Below are 17,186 nucleotides of genomic sequence, written 5' to 3' on the forward strand. Positions count from 1 at the left end.
CACATGCCTTTAATCCCAGCACAGCCAAGGCTACACAGAGAAACCCTGTCTCAAAAAACAAGAACGAGAGAGAGAGAGAGAGAGAGAGAAGAAGAGGAGGAGGAGGAGGAGGAGGAGGAGGAGGAGGAGGAGGAGGAGGAGGAGGAGGAAGGGAACGGAGGAGACGGAGGCAATCACCCTGGCAGAGGGCCCTGGATTGTTGCCCTCAGTCTCTCAGGTCCCAGGACAGCCCAGCCCTTCAATCCATTTTGCAAATGAGGTTAATAAAATGATGACCCACCAAATCCCGGAGGCATTTGGTTAAGAGTAAAATCCTGGGGCTGGAGAGGTGGCTCAGAGGTTAAGAGCATTGGCTGCTCTTCCAGAGGTCCTGAGTTCAATTCCCAGCAACCACATGGTGGCTCACAACCATCTGTAATGAGGTCCGGTGCCCTCTTCTGGCCTGCAGTGACACATGCAGACAGAACACTGTATTCATAATAAATAAAATAAATCTTAAAAAAAAGTAAAGCTCTGTTACTGCTTTGTTTTGAGACAGGGTTTCTCTGTGTAACAGCCCTGGCTGGCTGGAACTCACCTCAGACTCACAGAGATCCCCTTGCCTCTGCTACCCGAGCGCTGGGACTAAAGGTGTGACATCCTCCCCCATATGAGACTGGGCCTTGCTATGTAGCTCAGGCTAGCCCACCTCTGACTTATTTTCAATAGGGGGACACACACACCTGCCACCCCGCCTCTGGGAGGCAGACACAGGAAGATCAAGAGTTCGTGATCACCCTCTGTTACCCCGGAAGCTCCTGAGCAACCTGCCTGGACTCCGCTCCCACAGGAAAGAACTGCTGCTCAGACCTCAGTTTGGAGATGGCCTGGGGGGCAGAAGTAGGTTCAGAGTGTGAAGAGCTGATTGGGTTGGTCTGGCCAGGGAGCTTCTTCGAGTGGAACCTGCCTGGGTGGTGGTGTGGGCTATGGTGACAGTGGGGACAAGGGGATGTAAGCTGGGGTTAGAAGGGTGCGCACCCTGCATAGGAGCACAGTGGAGGCCACACCCGACTTACGTATCTTTATTACCAGGTGGCTGTGGGGGTCCCCATACCCCCGTCTGTGCCAGCCGAGCCTTGGCAACAGCACACTCCTTTCTAAGGGAGACCAGCTCCCTGCTGAGGAGGTCAAAAGTTGGTGGAGGTTGTGGGGACCTTGGGGTCCACAGTCTTACTGGCGAGAAAGCCACGTCTGTATCCCGAGTTCCCCCCAAGTGCTCTGAACCGGCTCTTGAGATGCTGCCCGGCCTGGAACAGGGTGGCTACATCCAGCAGGGCATCCTCGATGTGCTGCCCCAGCCGCTGCGAGTCCTGCAGAGAAGCAAACAAAGAGCTAGGGAGGACTGGGAGGCCGGAGGGAGGAGGCTGGGAGGCCTGAGGGAGGAGGCTGGGAGGTCCGAGAGAGGAGGCTGGGGCCTACACCTCTGCACTGATGGAGGAGGCTAGGCCAGGGACCCTGGAGTCTGAGTGACTCCATCCCAGATTTATGAGGTACGGAAGGCACTCGGTTCATCTCACTGTTTCTGTGCTCGACTTCTTGCTGGAGATATGGAAGGTGATCATGTTTTCTCCCGTGAAGATATAGGCGATGCCATACCCATGGTCGCTGGCCTGGAGTGGGGAGAGGGAAGCAAGCCAGTAGCCCAGCCCCTCGTCCACACCCACAGGGCACCAATGCCCACCCCTCCGTCCCCGACTGGACCACAGCCCACTCACAGGCCCAAATCCACCTCCAGAGGAGACATAGTCTGGGTAATTGTGGACGTCAAACATGTGCACTTGCTGCACAGGGATCTGGCTGGTGGACAGCGGCCACTGCTGTGACTGGACCTGGGGAACAGGCGCTCACTTGAGCAAAAAAGGTTCTCTTTGCTTCACTGCAAGCCAGACCTCCTCCTATGCCAATCCCTCCAAAGTCCGTGACTGTCCTCTTACAAGGCCCCCTTCGTCCCTAACCACGTCTACCTCTCTGACCCCACCTCGCCCTTCTGTTTGCCCCTTTTTCACTGTGCTCTTTCTTCTCTGATGGTGCTGGGGATTAACCCCTGGACCTTTAGCTTGCTAGGCAGGGGCTCTACCTCTGACCACACCCCGCCCCTCACTGGGGGATCCTAAGCAGGGGCTCTACCTCTGACCACACCCCCGCCCCTCACTGGGGGATCCTAAGCAGGGACTCTACCTCTGACCACACCCCCGCCCCTCACCAGGGGACTCTAGGCAGGGGCTCTACCACTGAGCCACACCCCCGCCCCTCACGGGGGATTCTGGACCGCTGTTCTACTGCTGAACCCCACTCTGCTCTCAGTCCCGGTCTCTTGCTTGGCTGTCTCTACAAATGTCCCGCTCGTTCTTTCAGCGTCTCCCTCCTTGCTCACTTCTTCCCTTCTGCGCCCACCTGGGTCAGGAAGGGTGACGGCATATGGAGGAATCGGGACATGATGTAGAGCGCGAAGAGGTGGCGGTCGGTCCCCTGCCCGCTCATTGCTGCCTTTAGTAGAGCCTGGTGCTTGTCCACGGCTACCCGGAACAGGGCAAGGCGCTGCTGGTCCTGGGTCCCTCGGGCAGACAGAGGTCATGAAAAGACAGGATCACACAGCTCAGTATAACGCTGTGTGCCTGACTTTAGGACATTTAAACCCTTTAGAGAGCCACAGTATCTCACAGGTAAGGGAGCAGGCTTTGGGGACAGGCGGAGGGAGGGCGGAAGTAGTTTAGAGGCTATAAGTAAGCTGAGGCATGGTGTAGACAGAGGTCATGGTCACATTGCTTCAAAGTGACTAAAGTGAGGAGAGCAAGAGAGTAGAAGCGGTTCTCGGGGAAGTCGTCCTCTAGTGCTGAGCGTTCCCCCTTAAGAGCCCCCCACACTTCTGGCCTGACGCTGCTCCCTCATGCAGGTCTTTGGATTAGTCCCTTGTTGCAGGTGCCCCTCCCGGATCCTTGTGAGCACAGGTGACAGGGACCTCAGCGAGACCACACTCACTGTCTTCTCCTTGTCTTCCATGGCTCTCACAAAGTGGCAGGCCTCCCTGGTACAGCACCTCACCGTCTCTGTTCTGCCTTCCAGGAACAGTCGGGTCATGGCCGACTCATAGGTCAGGCAGAACTGACCCCTGTCCTGGGGAAAGGAGAAGAGCCTGTGAGCTGGCCTCAGGCTGCCTTCGCAGCTTTGAGTCCTGACCTCCAACCAACCTCCTTCTGCTTAAAAACACACAGAAGTATCCACATGGCTGACCCACACAGGGGGAAAGATCCAGAATAAGATGGCTGATTGACAACGAGATGATCAACCTACAACAAGATAACTGACCTACCAGACTTGGTGGCGCGTGGCTTTAATTCTAGCACGTGGTAGGGAGAGGCAGGTGGATCTCTGTGAGTTTGAGGCCAGCAAGGGATACACGGTGAAATGAATGACCTGTGATGGATTAACAGATGACTCGCAATGACAAAACCCAAGGACACTGAGAGGTGGCTGGAGAGACAGGTGTTGAGGTTTGGAGGGGCTGGAGCCCTAAGGGAGCAGGCACCGCGGATGCCAACTGACCCGGAAGTGAGCCAGCTGCAGGACCAGCTGGATGAAACTGTCCGAAGAGACATGGCAACTTTTGATGAAGTTCTTGCCGAAGTGGGGAAAGGGGAAGACATGGCAGTCGATGTTGCCGGATAAGATCTTAGCTCCCCTCAGGGCCAGAGAGATGGACGGCTGGATCTGCCAGAGAAGGAGGTGGGAGAAATGACTGGCATTACCCTCAGGCAGAGGTAGAGCTGGGCGTGGGTCTGGAAGGGAAGATGGAGATGTGGTCAGGTGGGGTGGGGCAGAAAGTAAAGGAAGGAAGGGTTAAGATGGGGCAAGAGCGCTAGTGATGGACTGGGTGCAGTCGGGATGGGTTTGAACAGGCTTGAAGGGGCCAGGACTGGCATTCGGGTGGAGCTATGGGTGCTGGGACTAAAGATGGGATGGGTGGTGGGCACAGAGTTCAGGGTGAGGTTAGGGTTGGTGGATAGTGTGGGACTCAAGAGGGTGGATATGTCTAGCATGATCCGAAGGTTGGAGCAGTGAGGTGGGGATGAGTTCAGGGGAAAGACAAGGGACTTAGAGGGGAGATCAGAGTCCAGCTTCACCTGCTCTGGAAGGTCCCACTGCAGGCGCTGGGGCTGCGGCAGAGTGGGGTCAGGCTGCCCCTTACAGTGGCCATCTGCTGCGTACCCCAACTGGAAGCAATCTGTGGCCAGGGTAAACTGTGGATAAAACTGTCAGTCATCCCCCGCTGGTGGGAGAGGCCCGGCAGAGCGAGGGTCTCTGTAACCTGGGGTGTGAGATGTTTTAAGTTTGCACTGATGAGGGTCTTCTGCTCCACCTTCTGGGTCCACGCTTCTATCTCTCTCAGCTGTCTTATAAAGATGAATCAGAGGACCCATTTTTGCTTCATTTTAAAACAGGGTCTAATGTAGCCTAGGCTGGCCTTGAACTTACTGTGTGGCTGATGATGATCCTGAACTATGATCCTCCTGCCTCCAGCTCCTGTGTGCTGGAATGGCAGGCAACACCACAACAGCCATCTTACGTGCAGCTGCCGTGGAATCCAGGGCTTCAGGAGCAATGGACCAGCTGAGCCCAAAGCCAGCTCTGCTTCATTCTGCAACATGGTCTCACCCTGTAGCCCAGACTGGCTTAGACTAAAAAGCCTCCTGTTTTCCAAGTATTTGGATTACAGATGTGTGCTACAACATCCCATGATTGTGTGTCTGTCTGTCTGTCTGTCTGTCTGTCTGTGTGCATGGGTGGGGGTGTGTCACAGGCTCTAGGTTAACACCGTCACTGTGCCTTCTTGCTGTGAGACCCTAGAAGTTCAGTTCCCTTCTCTGAGCCCCAGTGACCCAGGCAGGTCAACATGGTAGACCCATTTCTTTGCTAGACTTTCCTCTGCCTGTCTCTGAGCCTATGTCTCCACTCTAAGGTTCTTCAGGGTTCGTCTCTGGATTCGGTACCCAGCCTTAGGAACGCACCTCCCACATATGTCCTGAGACAGGGCAGTCAGCCCAGGAGTGTTCCACGCTGAGGCCCAGCTTCCCATTGGAGAAGACGATGAGGGTGAAGGATTTGTCAAACCAGCTGCAGAAGAAGTTTGGATGGGTCATCAAGAGCCAGGGCAGGGAGGAGAATGTGGGTACCTGTAGAACTTATAGTGGGGTGCGCTTCAGGGTGAGGTGAGCAAAGAAATCAGAAGGGGTGGCAGCTCTGGGGGCCTCTAGAAGTGCTTCAGTTTATAGAGGTGATTCCAGATAGTCTCCACATGGATATAAAATTTAGGAGATTTTATTTCTTTGTTTTCCTAGGCTCTCTTTGAGGCATTGGAAGTGCTAGGAAAAGACCCACAATCTTGGGTCTACTTTTATGGTTAAATAATCCTCCATCATGGGACCACACTCAGTGGAGAAGTTGATCTTGACCAGTGCTATCCTGTCCTCAGGCTACTATGCGCTACACAGCTGTGCTCAGTAACACAAATGAGCCACTTAGATACAGAGTCTGGGTCTTAATCCGGGCGGTGGTGGCGCACACCTTTAATTCCAGCACTTGGGAGGCAGAGGCAGGCAGATCTCTGTGAGTTCGAGGCCAGCCTAGTCTACAAGAGCTAGTTCCAGGACAGGCTCCAAAGCTACAGAGAAACCCTGTCTCAAAAAACCAACCAACAGTCGGGCGGTGGTGGCGCACACCTTTAATCCCAGCACTCGGGAGGCAGAGGCAGGCGGATCTCTGTGAGTTCGAGACCAACCTGGTCTACAAGAGCTAGTTCCAGGACAGGCTCCAAAACCACAGAGAAACCCTGTCTCAAAAAACCAAAAAAAAAAAAAAAAACAAAAAACCAACCAACCAACAAACAAAAGAGTCTGGGGTCTGGGGTCTTGGGTTCTCTGGGGTTAGAAGTCTCCTTGTTCTACTGAACTGAGTTTGGGCTGGCCAGATGTGAATGACCCCTGGGTCTAGCTGCTGAGGTGTGGAGTCTGGCTGTCTCCACTGGAGTGTGGGAAGGTTGGTAGAGGGATAGACTTACCGGTCATCGCCTCGGCCAGCCAGCAGAGCATGGGCATAGGCGTCCAAGGAAGCTGCCGGATCCTCCCTGGTCAGTCCCGCGGGCTCAGAATCGAGGGACACGAAGAAGGCGGCCCCTTCCACGGTCTCCAGGGCAGTGGCAGCATGAGTCTTCACTGACTCTCGAGCCTGGGCCCACATACTCCTGTCCAAGTGGGATGGGCCTGAGCCCAACTGGCCTCTCCCTTGCCCAGCCTGCTCCCCGGAGCCCAGCTCTTACGCACTCGCTCTTACCTGGGAGCAGCAGTCAGAGCTGCTAGATGTTCCTCGAGGGGACAAGCCGGGGATGGGTCATCTAGGATTTGCTGGAACTGTTGCTCTAGAGCCCGTGGGGACAGCAGGTCATTGGAAAAGTGGGTCCCGACACGGAAGAATCTGCCCCGGTGGAAGACAGCCACATGTCGGCTGTCCTGGACGTGACGGAGGTAGTCTGGAGAAGTATGGGCAGAATATGAACACCACTGACTAATCATGTGCTCTGCCCCTTTGTTATTTCTGACAGTTGTGTAGTATTCCACAGCCTGAGTGTAGCCCAGGTTAGATTCAAATAGAAATATAGCAGAGGATGGCCATGAACTCTTGCTCCTCACGCCCCCACCTTCCCAGTGCTGGGATGACAGGTGTATGCCACCACACCTCATTTACTTGGTGTTTGGAATGGAACCAAGGACCTCCTGCATGCTAGGCAAGAAGTCTGCTAGGGCCTGGAGAGACAGCTCAGTGGTTAAGAACACTTTCTGTGTTTCCAGAGGACCCAGCACCCAGAGAGCTGCTCATAAACATTGCGACTCTAGTCCCCGATCTAATGCCCTCTTCTGGTCTCAACAGGCACTGCACACACATGGTGCACAGACATACACGCATGCACAGCACTCATACACATAAAATATAATTAAAGAACATGAGGTTCAGGGCTGGAGAGGTGGTTCAGAGGTTAAGAGCACTGGCTGCTCTTCCAGAGGTCCTGAGTTCAATTCCCAGCAACCACATGGTGGCTCACAACCATCTGTTGTGAGATCTGGCGCCCTCTTCTGGCCTGCGGGCAGAACACAGTATACATAACAAATATATCTTTAAAAAGAAAAAAGTCCAGCTGGAACCACACTCAGGAGGCAGATGCAGACGGGTCTCTAAGTTCAAGGCCAGCCTGATCTACAAAGCAGGTTCCAGGACAGCCAGGGCTGTTACATAGAGAAACCCTGTCTTGAAACACCACACAACAATAACAACAAAAGAAAATAACCAAAGGTCAGGAGTTTGAGAGGGTATGGGTAGGGGGCATGGGAGGGGTTGGAGGAAGGAAAGTGAAGAGGGCAATGATGTAACTGTTACATTTTTAAAAACCGAAAAAAAATAAAATTTAAAAACTCTAATGAGAAATTTCCTGGCTTGTCCCACATTAAGCTATTTTTAAATTTGTACCACCACAGGTCATTATTATTCCACTTCACAGCTGAGGAAACGAAGGTTCAGAGAGGACAATGATTTGCCTGAGGCCACGAAGAAAGCATCACAAACAGGACAGAGACCCAAACAGGCTGGCTAACTTCTCTCAGCCACAGCCATTGTGGCAGGAAGGGACAAGGACTGGGTGGGGGAGCGTCCTCACCTTTTTCCAGACCTGGCACCCGTGTGGTGTTGAATATCCTCTCGAACTGGGCAGAACATAAGGGCCGCATTCCCATCAGCAGTGTCTGCGGGAGGCCAAGGGCTCCTGAGCCGGGCACTGTGTGCTCCCGGCACCTCCAGCCCCAATCCAAGAGATCTGCCTTACCGGTGGGATCTCCTGGTGGTTCAGAAGGTTGCGGTACAGGAGCAGGGCATGGGCGGCATTGCCTGCGCGGGCAGCCTGCAGCGGTGTGGGCGTGACATACAGGAAATCCTGCTTGGTGGCAAAGGGAGGGGACACAAAATGCATTGAGACCATGCTTGTCCGATAGGGACCCTGACATCCAGACGGGCTAGCGGCTCCAGTGTTCTGGACTTCTACCATGGCCACCGAGGCCACAAGGCCCCTGCCTCCCACAGCTGGTCCCCTTCTCACCATCATGTAATAGTTGCTGTTGACCAACAGCGAGCCTCGGGAGCGCAGGTACACAAACTCCTCCCACCAGTCACTCACCTAGGGGAATCAGAGATGCTCAGCTTGTGGTGGCTGAGACTTGAGGGGGCGGATGGTGTCACCAGGGAGGCCACAGAAAGGATTTCAGTGCAACAAGTGGGTATGATCAGCAACTAGCTATAACTTATACGTCCACAGATGAAGGACTAGTTAACGATGGAGCGTTAGTAGCCATTAAATAGATGAAGGACTAGTTAACGATGGAGTGTTAGTAGCCATTAGACAGATTAAGGACTAGTTAACGATGGGGTGTTAGAAACCATTAGACAGATGAAGGACTAGTTAACGATGGAGTATTAATAACCATTAGACAGATGAAAGACTAGTTAACGATGGAATGTTAGTAACCATTAAACAGATTAAGGACTAGTTAATGATGGAGTGTTAGTAACCATTAAACAGATGAAGGACGAGTTAACGATGGAGTGTTAGTAACCATTAAACAGATGAAGGATGAGTTAACGATGGAGTGTTAGTAACCATTAAACAGAAGAAGGAAACTCCAGCAGTAACTCTGGTGGCAAGTGCCTTAGTTCAAGCCTCGGGGCACACATAAAGGCCAGGTGGAGTGCTTCACACTTTAATCTCAGGACTGCAGAGGTAGACATTCTGGGGCTGCTGGCCACACAACCAGCCTGCCACTGGTCACACAACTCAGCCCGCCGCTGGCCACACAACCCAGCCTGCCGCTAGCCACACCACAATCAGCAGGCCCTACATCTCAGAGATGGACGCTGTTTCAATAACCAAGATGGAGCTGGGGAGGTGGCTCAGCACCCAAGAGCACTTGCTGCTCTTGTAGAGGACCTGGGTTTGGTTCCTCGCACCTACCTGGTAGCTCACAACTGCACATAACTCCAGCTCCAGGAGATCTGCCACACATATAAGCATGCACACACTCATACACATAAAAACAAAAAATTAGCCAGGCATGGTGATGCATGCCTTTAATCCTAGCACTCAGGAGGCAGTGGCTAGTTGATCTCTGTGAGTTCAAGGCCATCCTGGTCTACAAAGAGAGTTCCAGGACAGCCAGGGTTGTTACACAGAGAAACCTTGTCTTGAGCCGGGCAGTGGTGGTGCACACCTTTAATCCCAGCACTTGGGAGACAGAGGCAGGCGGATTTCTGTAAATTCGAGGCCAGCCTGGTCTACAAGAACTAGTTCCAGGGCAGGCTCCAAAACTACAGAGAAGGGGGCTGGAGAGATGACTCAGAGGTTAAGAGCACTGACTGCTCTTCCAGAGGTCCTGAGTTCAAATCCCAGCAACCACATGGTGGCTCACAACCATCTGTAATGAGATCTGGTGCCCTCTTCTGGCCTGCAGACATACATGGAGGCTGAACACTGTGTATATAATAAATAAATAAATCTTAAAAAAAAAAAAACTACAGAGAAACCCTGTCTCTGTCCCAGACCCTTCTTCACACTCACAGATATCCCCCTGCCTCTTCTCCCTAGTGTTGAGATTAGAAGCATGTGCCCAATGCTTAGATTAACTAAAGTGTCCGTTAGCTGTCCCTTTCCCTGTCCCCTCAACCTTCCATCTCTAGGCCTCTGTCCTGCAGTTCCAAGTCTTCCCAGGACTCCCTAGCTCCTTCCTGAGCGAGCCTCACTCTAGACTTCCCATCCTTGCATCCAACCAAAGTGAGGCCCCCTTTCAGCCCTCGCTGATGCTTGCCCTAAGTCCCTAAGGCCAACCAGACAGGCTCAGTTTCCGGGCAGGCTCTTTGCCTGCCTCTGAGGTATTTAGAGCCCCATCGTTCCGCACCACCCCTTACACGCACCTCTCTGCCTGTCACCTGGCTCCACTTTCCTACAGAAGACAAGACTCTCTGCCTCGGGTTTCCCAGCTTAACTCAAAGGGCAGCCAAGGGCCAAGCTCCCACACTAGCTCTCCACCCATCTAGGAAGCTGTCCGAGACCTAGAAACGCTAGACAGGGTCATGTGGGAATTCTGGTGCTAACACAAGCTGTGGGACGGAAGCTCTTGAAGTAATTCCAGTATTTGGGAAGCGTCTTTAAGCTCAGCATTTGGGAGCAGAGGTAGGCGGATCTCTAAGTTCAAAGCCAGCCTGGTCTACAGAGCTAGTTCCAGGACAGCCAGGGCTACACAGAGAAACCCGGTCTCCTGTCTTGGCGGGCGGGTGCGGGAAGTTGAGCTTAGGTGGGGCTTAAGGGCTGAGCAAGGGGCGGGACTACTGAGCAAGGGACTTACTGAAGTTCCATTATCCAGCAAATCCAGGGCTTGGATAGGCCAATCGTGGCAGGGGCATGGCTAGGGCAGGCCAATCACCACAGGGCTGGGCTGGGGTCCCCTGAACTCACGTAGTTAGAAGCACACCAGGACTTGAGGCGCAGGTAGCGCTGCAGCCGTGGCGCCTGCAGCCTCAGGAAGTCGCTTGCCAGAGCAGCAGCGCGGTCAAAGGCGTCGTCTCCAAGCACCGGGCGTACCGACTCTAGGTACTGCATGCAGAAGTGGAGCCGAAAGTCCGTCAGAGCTCCTACTGGTCTCCTGGGACCACCCAGCCCCGGGACACGCCCACCTTGCGTACGGACTCCTGCGCTGTGGGCACTGGCTGTCGCGGGAGGGCCCGTTGGAAGCTAAACAGCCTTGGGTGCCTCCCGGAGAAGATTCGGACCAGTGCCTGCCAAACAGAGGAGAGAACCGGGCTGGGGGAGGGGAGACGAAGATGATGTGGAGAGAACGAGGAAGGAGATGGAGGGGTAAGGATGGAAGAGAGAGATGGTGCAGCAGAGACGACGGAGATGAAGGAGGAGGGGAAATGGAGATGATGGATAAGAATGAGGGAGGACAAGATTATGGATAGGGGAGGGAGAAGGGAGATTATGTGGACCAAGAGGACACAGGGACCGCGGCGTATATTGTGGGAGTCTGGATCCTCTCACATACCAGCCAGGTCTTCGTGGGTGAGGACATGGTGCCATGAGGTTCCAGGAGCCAGCCATGGTGGGACAGAAGCAGCCTCAGAGCCACATGAAGTGTGAAGATCAGGGCTCCCCACAGACACGAGGCAAACAGCGCTGCTGCCAGAAACCCCCGGAGCTGATAGTGCTGTCCACCCCTAGGAGAGAAAAAATAAAGGATGCTCGTTTTTTTTTTTTTTGTTTTTTTTTTTTTGGTTTTTCGAGACAGGGTTTCTCTGTGGTTTTGGAGCCTGTCCTGGAACTAGCTCTTGTAGACCAGGCTGGTCTCGAACTCACAGAGATCCGCCTGCCTCTGCCTCCCGAGTGCTGGGATTAAAGGCGTGTGCCACCACCGCCCGGCAAGGGTGCTCTTGAAGCCGTGCAGTCGATTGGAGCTTCAGGATGGGGGATGGGGACAACCACACTTGACAGACACATAAAGTGGGTGTGTCCCTCTGCTGCCCATGACCAGCCTTACAGAGGCACCAAGCTTCTCAAAATCACTTTCTTGGGGTCAGGGATAGCCCATAATAATAGAGTGCTTGCCTAGCATGCAGATGCCCTGGGGTGGGGGCACAAGGTAAAATCCCAGCACTGGAGAAGCAGGATGAGCTAAAGTATATCCTCAGCTACACAGTGACATCCAGGACAACCTCGTCTATGTGAGATCCTGCCACAAAGGAAGTCATGAGTTTTAGCCAGGTATGGGAATACTTTAATCTAGCACCTAGGAGGCCGAGGCAGGAGGATTTCTGGGAGTTCCAGGACAGACTGAGCTACAGAATGATTGATACCCCATCTTAGAAAAGAAAATAAAAGCTGGATGGTGGTGGCGCACGCCTTTAATCCTAGCACCCAGGAGGCAGAGGCAGGCGGATCTCTGTGAGTTTGAAGCCAGTGTGGTCTACAAGAGCTAATTCCAGGACAGGCTTCAGAGCTACAGAGACACCCTGTCTCGAAAAACCAAAATAAATAAATAATAAAAAAGAAAAAATAGAGTCCCAGCACAGCTGGGCAGTGGTGGTGCACGCCTTTAATCCCAGTACTCGAGAGACAAAGGTAAGAGAATCTCTGAGTTCTAAGGCTAGCCTGGTCCACAGAAAGCCTCTATATAGAGAAAGGTCTCAACATAGAGAGACCCTGTCTCAAAAAACCAAAATAGATAAAGTATAAAGTGAAAGAGAGGGAGTCCCCCCCTTTTTTTGGCTATACCTCTATTAACAGACATAAAGAAAGCTCCAGAAATTACATTTCTTTTTCGTTTGTTTGAGTTTTTTGTTTTCTGAGACAAGTTTCTCTGTGTAACAGCTCTGGCTATCCTGGAACTCAGTTTTTAGACCTGACTGCCCTCAACCTTTTTTTTTTTTTGTTTTTTTTTTTTTTTGGTTTTTCGAGACAGGGTTTCTCTGTGGTTTTGGAGCCTGTCCTGGAACTAGCTCTTGTAGACCAGGCTGGTCTCGAACTCACAGAGATCCGCCTGCCTCTGCCTCCCGAGTGCTGGGATTAAAGGCGTGTGCCACCACCACCCGGCAAGGGTGCTCTTGAAGCCGTGCAGTCGATTGGAGCTTCAGGATGGGGGATGGGGACAACCACACTTGACAGACACATAAAGTGGGTGTGTCCCTCTGCTGCCCATGACCAGCCTTACAGAGGCACCAAGCTTCTCAAAATCACTTTCTTGGGGTCAGGGATAGCCCATAATAATAGAGTGCTTGCCTAGCATGCAGATGCCCTGGGGTGGGGGCACAAGGTAAAATCCCAGCACTGGAGAAGCAGGATGAGCTAAAGTATATCCTCAGCTACACAGTGACATCCAGGACAACCTCGTCTATGTGAGATCCTGCCACAAAGGAAGTCATGAGTTTTAGCCAGGTATGGGAATACTTTAATCTAGCACCTAGGAGGCCGAGGCAGGAGGATTTCTGGGAGTTCCAGGACAGACTGAGCTACAGAATGATTGATACCCCATCTTAGAAAAGAAAATAAAAGCTGGATGGTGGTGGCGCACGCCTTTAATCCTAGCACCCAGGAGGCAGAGGCAGGCGGATCTCTGTGAGTTTGAAGCCAGTGTGGTCTACAAGAGCTAATTCCAGGACAGGCTTCAGAGCTACAGAGACACCCTGTCTCGAAAAACCAAAATAAATAAATAATAAAAAAGAAAAAATAGAGTCCCAGCACAGCTGGGCAGTGGTGGTGCACGCCTTTAATCCCAGTACTCGAGAGACAAAGGTAAGAGAATCTCTGAGTTCTAAGGCTAGCCTGGTCCACAGAAAGCCTCTATATAGAGAAAGGTCTCAACATAGAGAGACCCTGTCTCAAAAAACCAAAATAGATAAAGTATAAAGTGAAAGAGAGGGAGTCCCCCCCTTTTTTTGGCTATACCTCTATTAACAGACATAAAGAAAGCTCCAGAAATTACATTTCTTTTTCGTTTGTTTGAGTTTTTTGTTTTCTGAGACAAGTTTCTCTGTGTAACAGCTCTGGCTATCCTGGAACTCAGTTTTTAGACCTGACTGCCCTCAACCTTTTTTTTTTTTTTGTTTTGTTTTTTTTTGGTTTTTCGAGACAGGGTTTCTCTGTGGTTTTGGAGCCTGTCCTGGAACTAGCTCTTGTAGACCAGGCTGGTCTCGAACTCACAGAGATCCGCCTGCCTCTGCCTCCCGAGTGCTGGGATTAAAGGCGTGTGCCACCACCGCCCGGCAAGGGTGCTCTTGAAGCCGTGCAGTCGATTGGAGCTTCAGGATGGGGGATGGGGACAACCACACTTGACAGACACATAAAGTGGGTGTGTCCCTCTGCTGCCCATGACCAGCCTTACAGAGGCACCAAGCTTCTCAAAATCACTTTCTTGGGGTCAGGGATAGCCCATAATAATAGAGTGCTTGCCTAGCATGCAGATGCCCTGGGGTGGGGGCACAAGGTAAAATCCCAGCACTGGAGAAGCAGGATGAGCTAAAGTATATCCTCAGCTACACAGTGACATCCAGGACAACCTCGTCTATGTGAGATCCTGCCACAAAGGAAGTCATGAGTTTTAGCCAGGTATGGGAATACTTTAATCTAGCACCTAGGAGGCCGAGGCAGGAGGATTTCTGGGAGTTCCAGGACAGACTGAGCTACAGAATGATTGATACCCCATCTTAGAAAAGAAAATAAAAGCTGGATGGTGGTGGCGCACGCCTTTAATCCTAGCACCCAGGAGGCAGAGGCAGGCGGATCTCTGTGAGTTTGAAGCCAGTGTGGTCTACAAGAGCTAATTCCAGGACAGGCTTCAGAGCTACAGAGACACCCTGTCTCGAAAAACCAAAATAAATAAATAATAAAAAAGAAAAAATAGAGTCCCAGCACAGCTGGGCAGTGGTGGTGCACGCCTTTAATCCCAGTACTCGAGAGACAAAGGTAAGAGAATCTCTGAGTTCTAAGGCTAGCCTGGTCCACAGAAAGCCTCTATATAGAGAAAGGTCTCAACATAGAGAGACCCTGTCTCAAAAAACCAAAATAGATAAAGTATAAAGTGAAAGAGAGGGAGTCCCCCCCTTTTTTTGGCTATACCTCTATTAACAGACATAAAGAAAGCTCCAGAAATTACATTTCTTTTTCGTTTGTTTGAGTTTTTTGTTTTCTGAGACAAGTTTCTCTGTGTAACAGCTCTGGCTATCCTGGAACTCAGTTTTTAGACCTGACTGCCCTCAACCTTTTTTTTTTTTTTTTTTTTTTTTGGTTTTTCGAGACAGGGTTTCTCTGTGGTTTTGGAGCCTGTCCTGGAACTAGCTCTTGTAGACCAGGCTGGTCTCGAACTCACAGAGATCCGCCTGCCTCTGCCTCCCGAGTGCTGGGATTAAAGGCGTGGGCCACCACCGCCCGGCTTTTTTTTTGTATTTTCAAGACAGGGTTTCTCTGTAGCTCTTGTAGACCAGACTGGTCTCGAACTCACAGAGATCCGCCTGCCTCTGCCTCCCTGCCCTCAAACTCACAGAGATCTGCCTGCCTCTGCCTCCCGAACACTGGGATTAAAGATGTACACCACCAATCTTGGCTCCCAGAAAAAAAAAAAAAATATATATATATATATATATATATATATATATATATATATATAATTCATTTTAAATACCAACCATAGTTTCCCCTCTCTCCTCTCTTCCCGCTCTCCTACCCCCAAGAAATTATATTTGACAGGCAAAGCATATGGAGTTTCTTGGTGGGGGATTAGGGCCGTGACTGGGGTGAAGAGGAAGGTCCTTACCAGTCTGGAAGCAACTCTTTAATCTTCTCCATCAGTCCTAGGGAAGGATCCAGCTGGAGGAACCAAGCAAGCTGGATTGCACTGAAGAGGAAGAGCCAACTGAGGGGGCTTGCAGGGAGCACACCAGTAAGAAAGTCTTTCTGTGGTGAGAAAAGACACCAGCAGTCACACGTTCCCTCTGAGGACATGCGCTGTATCTCTCTCAGTGGCTTACTGGGACCTGGATGTGGTCGGAGCTCAGGATCCCCGTTATTGAATATATCCTGAATATATCCGGAAGGAGGTGGGGGCGTGGCTCCGTGGTAGCACCTTTGCCTTTCCCCTTGTAAGGAGGCTGGGCTTGGGCCTCTTCCTAGAATCAGTTCACTAGAAGGAGCGAGGTGGGGTAGGTGGGGGCGGTGGGGGGGCTCGGTGGTAGGGCACCTTCCTGAAATCCACCATTAAGGGACTGAGGGCATCATTCAAACTGGTTTGTGTTCTAAATAAATAAATTAAACCAAGCTAAAGTGACTTGAGTTGTAGAAGTTGGGGGAGAAGTGTGTGGGGAGGGTAGCAGGGGTGAGTGAGGCAAGTCAAGAGCTGAGCAGGGTAGGCCAGTGGGTGGGACAGAGCAGCCCCGGACTGGACATCCCAATTTTCAGCATTGGGCTTCGGGTACCCCAGAAGCAGGCACCTGGATCCCCAGAACGAAACCAGCCAGTAGCCCTCCTCACCCAGACACGCCAGAGATGCCTTTTCCAGGAGCGCAAGCCTGAGAGGTAAATCTCCTGCCACACCGGGGAGGTGAGCTCTACCTCTGCCCCATCAGAGCTCAGTGCAGACAGCAAGCTAGAGGCCTGTTGTGCTTCAGCCATGTTCCCTGGGATCCCTAGGAGGAAGGTGGAGTCATCCTAGGATCTCAGGGCCTCCTCCCTCAGACTCAGGGGTGCAGACTTTGGGAGAGGGCGTCTAGACCCCAGCTCTCCTTCAGATCGGCTCCCCCGCTCTCAGACCCCAACCCCTTCCTCCCCACAGCAGGACCTCAGGCCTACTCAGTCTGCCTAAGCACCCGAGGGGTGTTGCAGCTCACAGCTGGAGAGTTAGAGGGGCTTGACGGCTGGTCCAGCCCCTCGGGACCTCTGAATGCAGAGCGGCGGGAGCGCAAGCTGTCTTGCTGAGAAGTCAGTGCTCAGTATTTGGGATGGGGAAGGGAAACTGAACCAGGATTAGTTGTGGGGCTTCAAATAAAACACTAGTTTTTGGACCCATAGGAAATGAACATCTGCCGATGGTGGCTCTGCTCTTTCCCATCGCAAGGCAGACGCATGAGGGGTCCTTCCACTATGGGATCTGGAGAGGGATGAGAGCGGAAGCACCCTATTGCGCATGCTCGGCAGGGAGGGATGATGGTGATGAGTTAAAGGGGAGTCCAGTACAAGTGATGGAGAGCCCCACTCGCCTACCCCAATGCAAGGTCCATAGCCCCTCTTGTATCGTATCCGGCCCGGTACTTACGCTGTTCAGGGGCCAGCAGCTACGGTTCCTGGGGTCAATCCCATGGACACCTCCTTCCCCCAGGCTCCCTTGTATATATATCCAGTCCCGTGTAATGAGTCCACGACCTGATAACCCGTTTTCGGATGTCACCTTAAAGCCCAGATCCACCTCGTGTGCACCTAACTTGGTGTTCAGGTCCCGGGCTTTATCCCCGCCCCCTCTGATCCCTCCGCGTTCTGTCCCTGCTCCTTTCCAATCCCTCCGCGTTCTGTCCCCGCCCCC

The 17,186-nt window shown here is 52.3% G+C and overlaps 2 protein-coding genes across 4 annotated transcripts in view; one reads left to right on the forward strand and one right to left on the reverse strand.

Moving 5' to 3' along the window:
* Positions 1-17,186, forward strand: part of Fuz (fuzzy planar cell polarity protein) — a 265,069-nt gene that overhangs the window by 69,556 nt on the left and 178,327 nt on the right. The window lies entirely within an intron of this gene.
* On the reverse strand, positions 131-17,130 carry Cpt1c (carnitine palmitoyltransferase 1C). 3 transcript variants are annotated; one of them, XR_009056591.1, is made up of 20 exons: positions 16,923-17,130; positions 16,142-16,296; positions 15,429-15,568; positions 11,169-11,340; positions 10,801-10,902; positions 10,583-10,720; positions 8,177-8,254; positions 7,907-8,014; positions 7,742-7,826; positions 6,367-6,562; positions 6,095-6,277; positions 5,046-5,151; positions 4,161-4,277; positions 3,583-3,747; positions 3,019-3,153; positions 2,434-2,586; positions 1,755-1,868; positions 1,557-1,649; positions 723-1,349; positions 131-442 (listed from the first exon to the last, which is right to left on the reverse strand). XR_009056591.1 is itself a non-coding variant. In XM_057760934.1 (19 exons), exons 2-19 carry the CDS (start codon positions 16,280-16,282, stop codon positions 1,167-1,169), a joined length of 2,409 nt encoding a protein of 802 aa, XP_057616917.1. In that variant the 5' UTR covers positions 16,283-16,296; positions 16,923-17,130; the 3' UTR covers positions 131-1,166. The 3 variants fall into 3 exon arrangements, 2 of the variants coding, with proteins under 2 accessions (XP_057616917.1, XP_057616918.1); XM_057760934.1 differs by having other exon boundaries at positions 131-1,349; XM_057760935.1 differs by lacking the exon at positions 16,923-17,130 and adding an exon at positions 16,460-16,739 and having other exon boundaries at positions 131-1,349.

Source organism: Chionomys nivalis (assembly GCF_950005125.1).
Source record: "Chionomys nivalis chromosome 23 unlocalized genomic scaffold, mChiNiv1.1 SUPER_23_unloc_1, whole genome shotgun sequence".
Classification (NCBI taxonomy): domain Eukaryota; kingdom Metazoa; phylum Chordata; class Mammalia; order Rodentia; family Cricetidae; genus Chionomys; species Chionomys nivalis.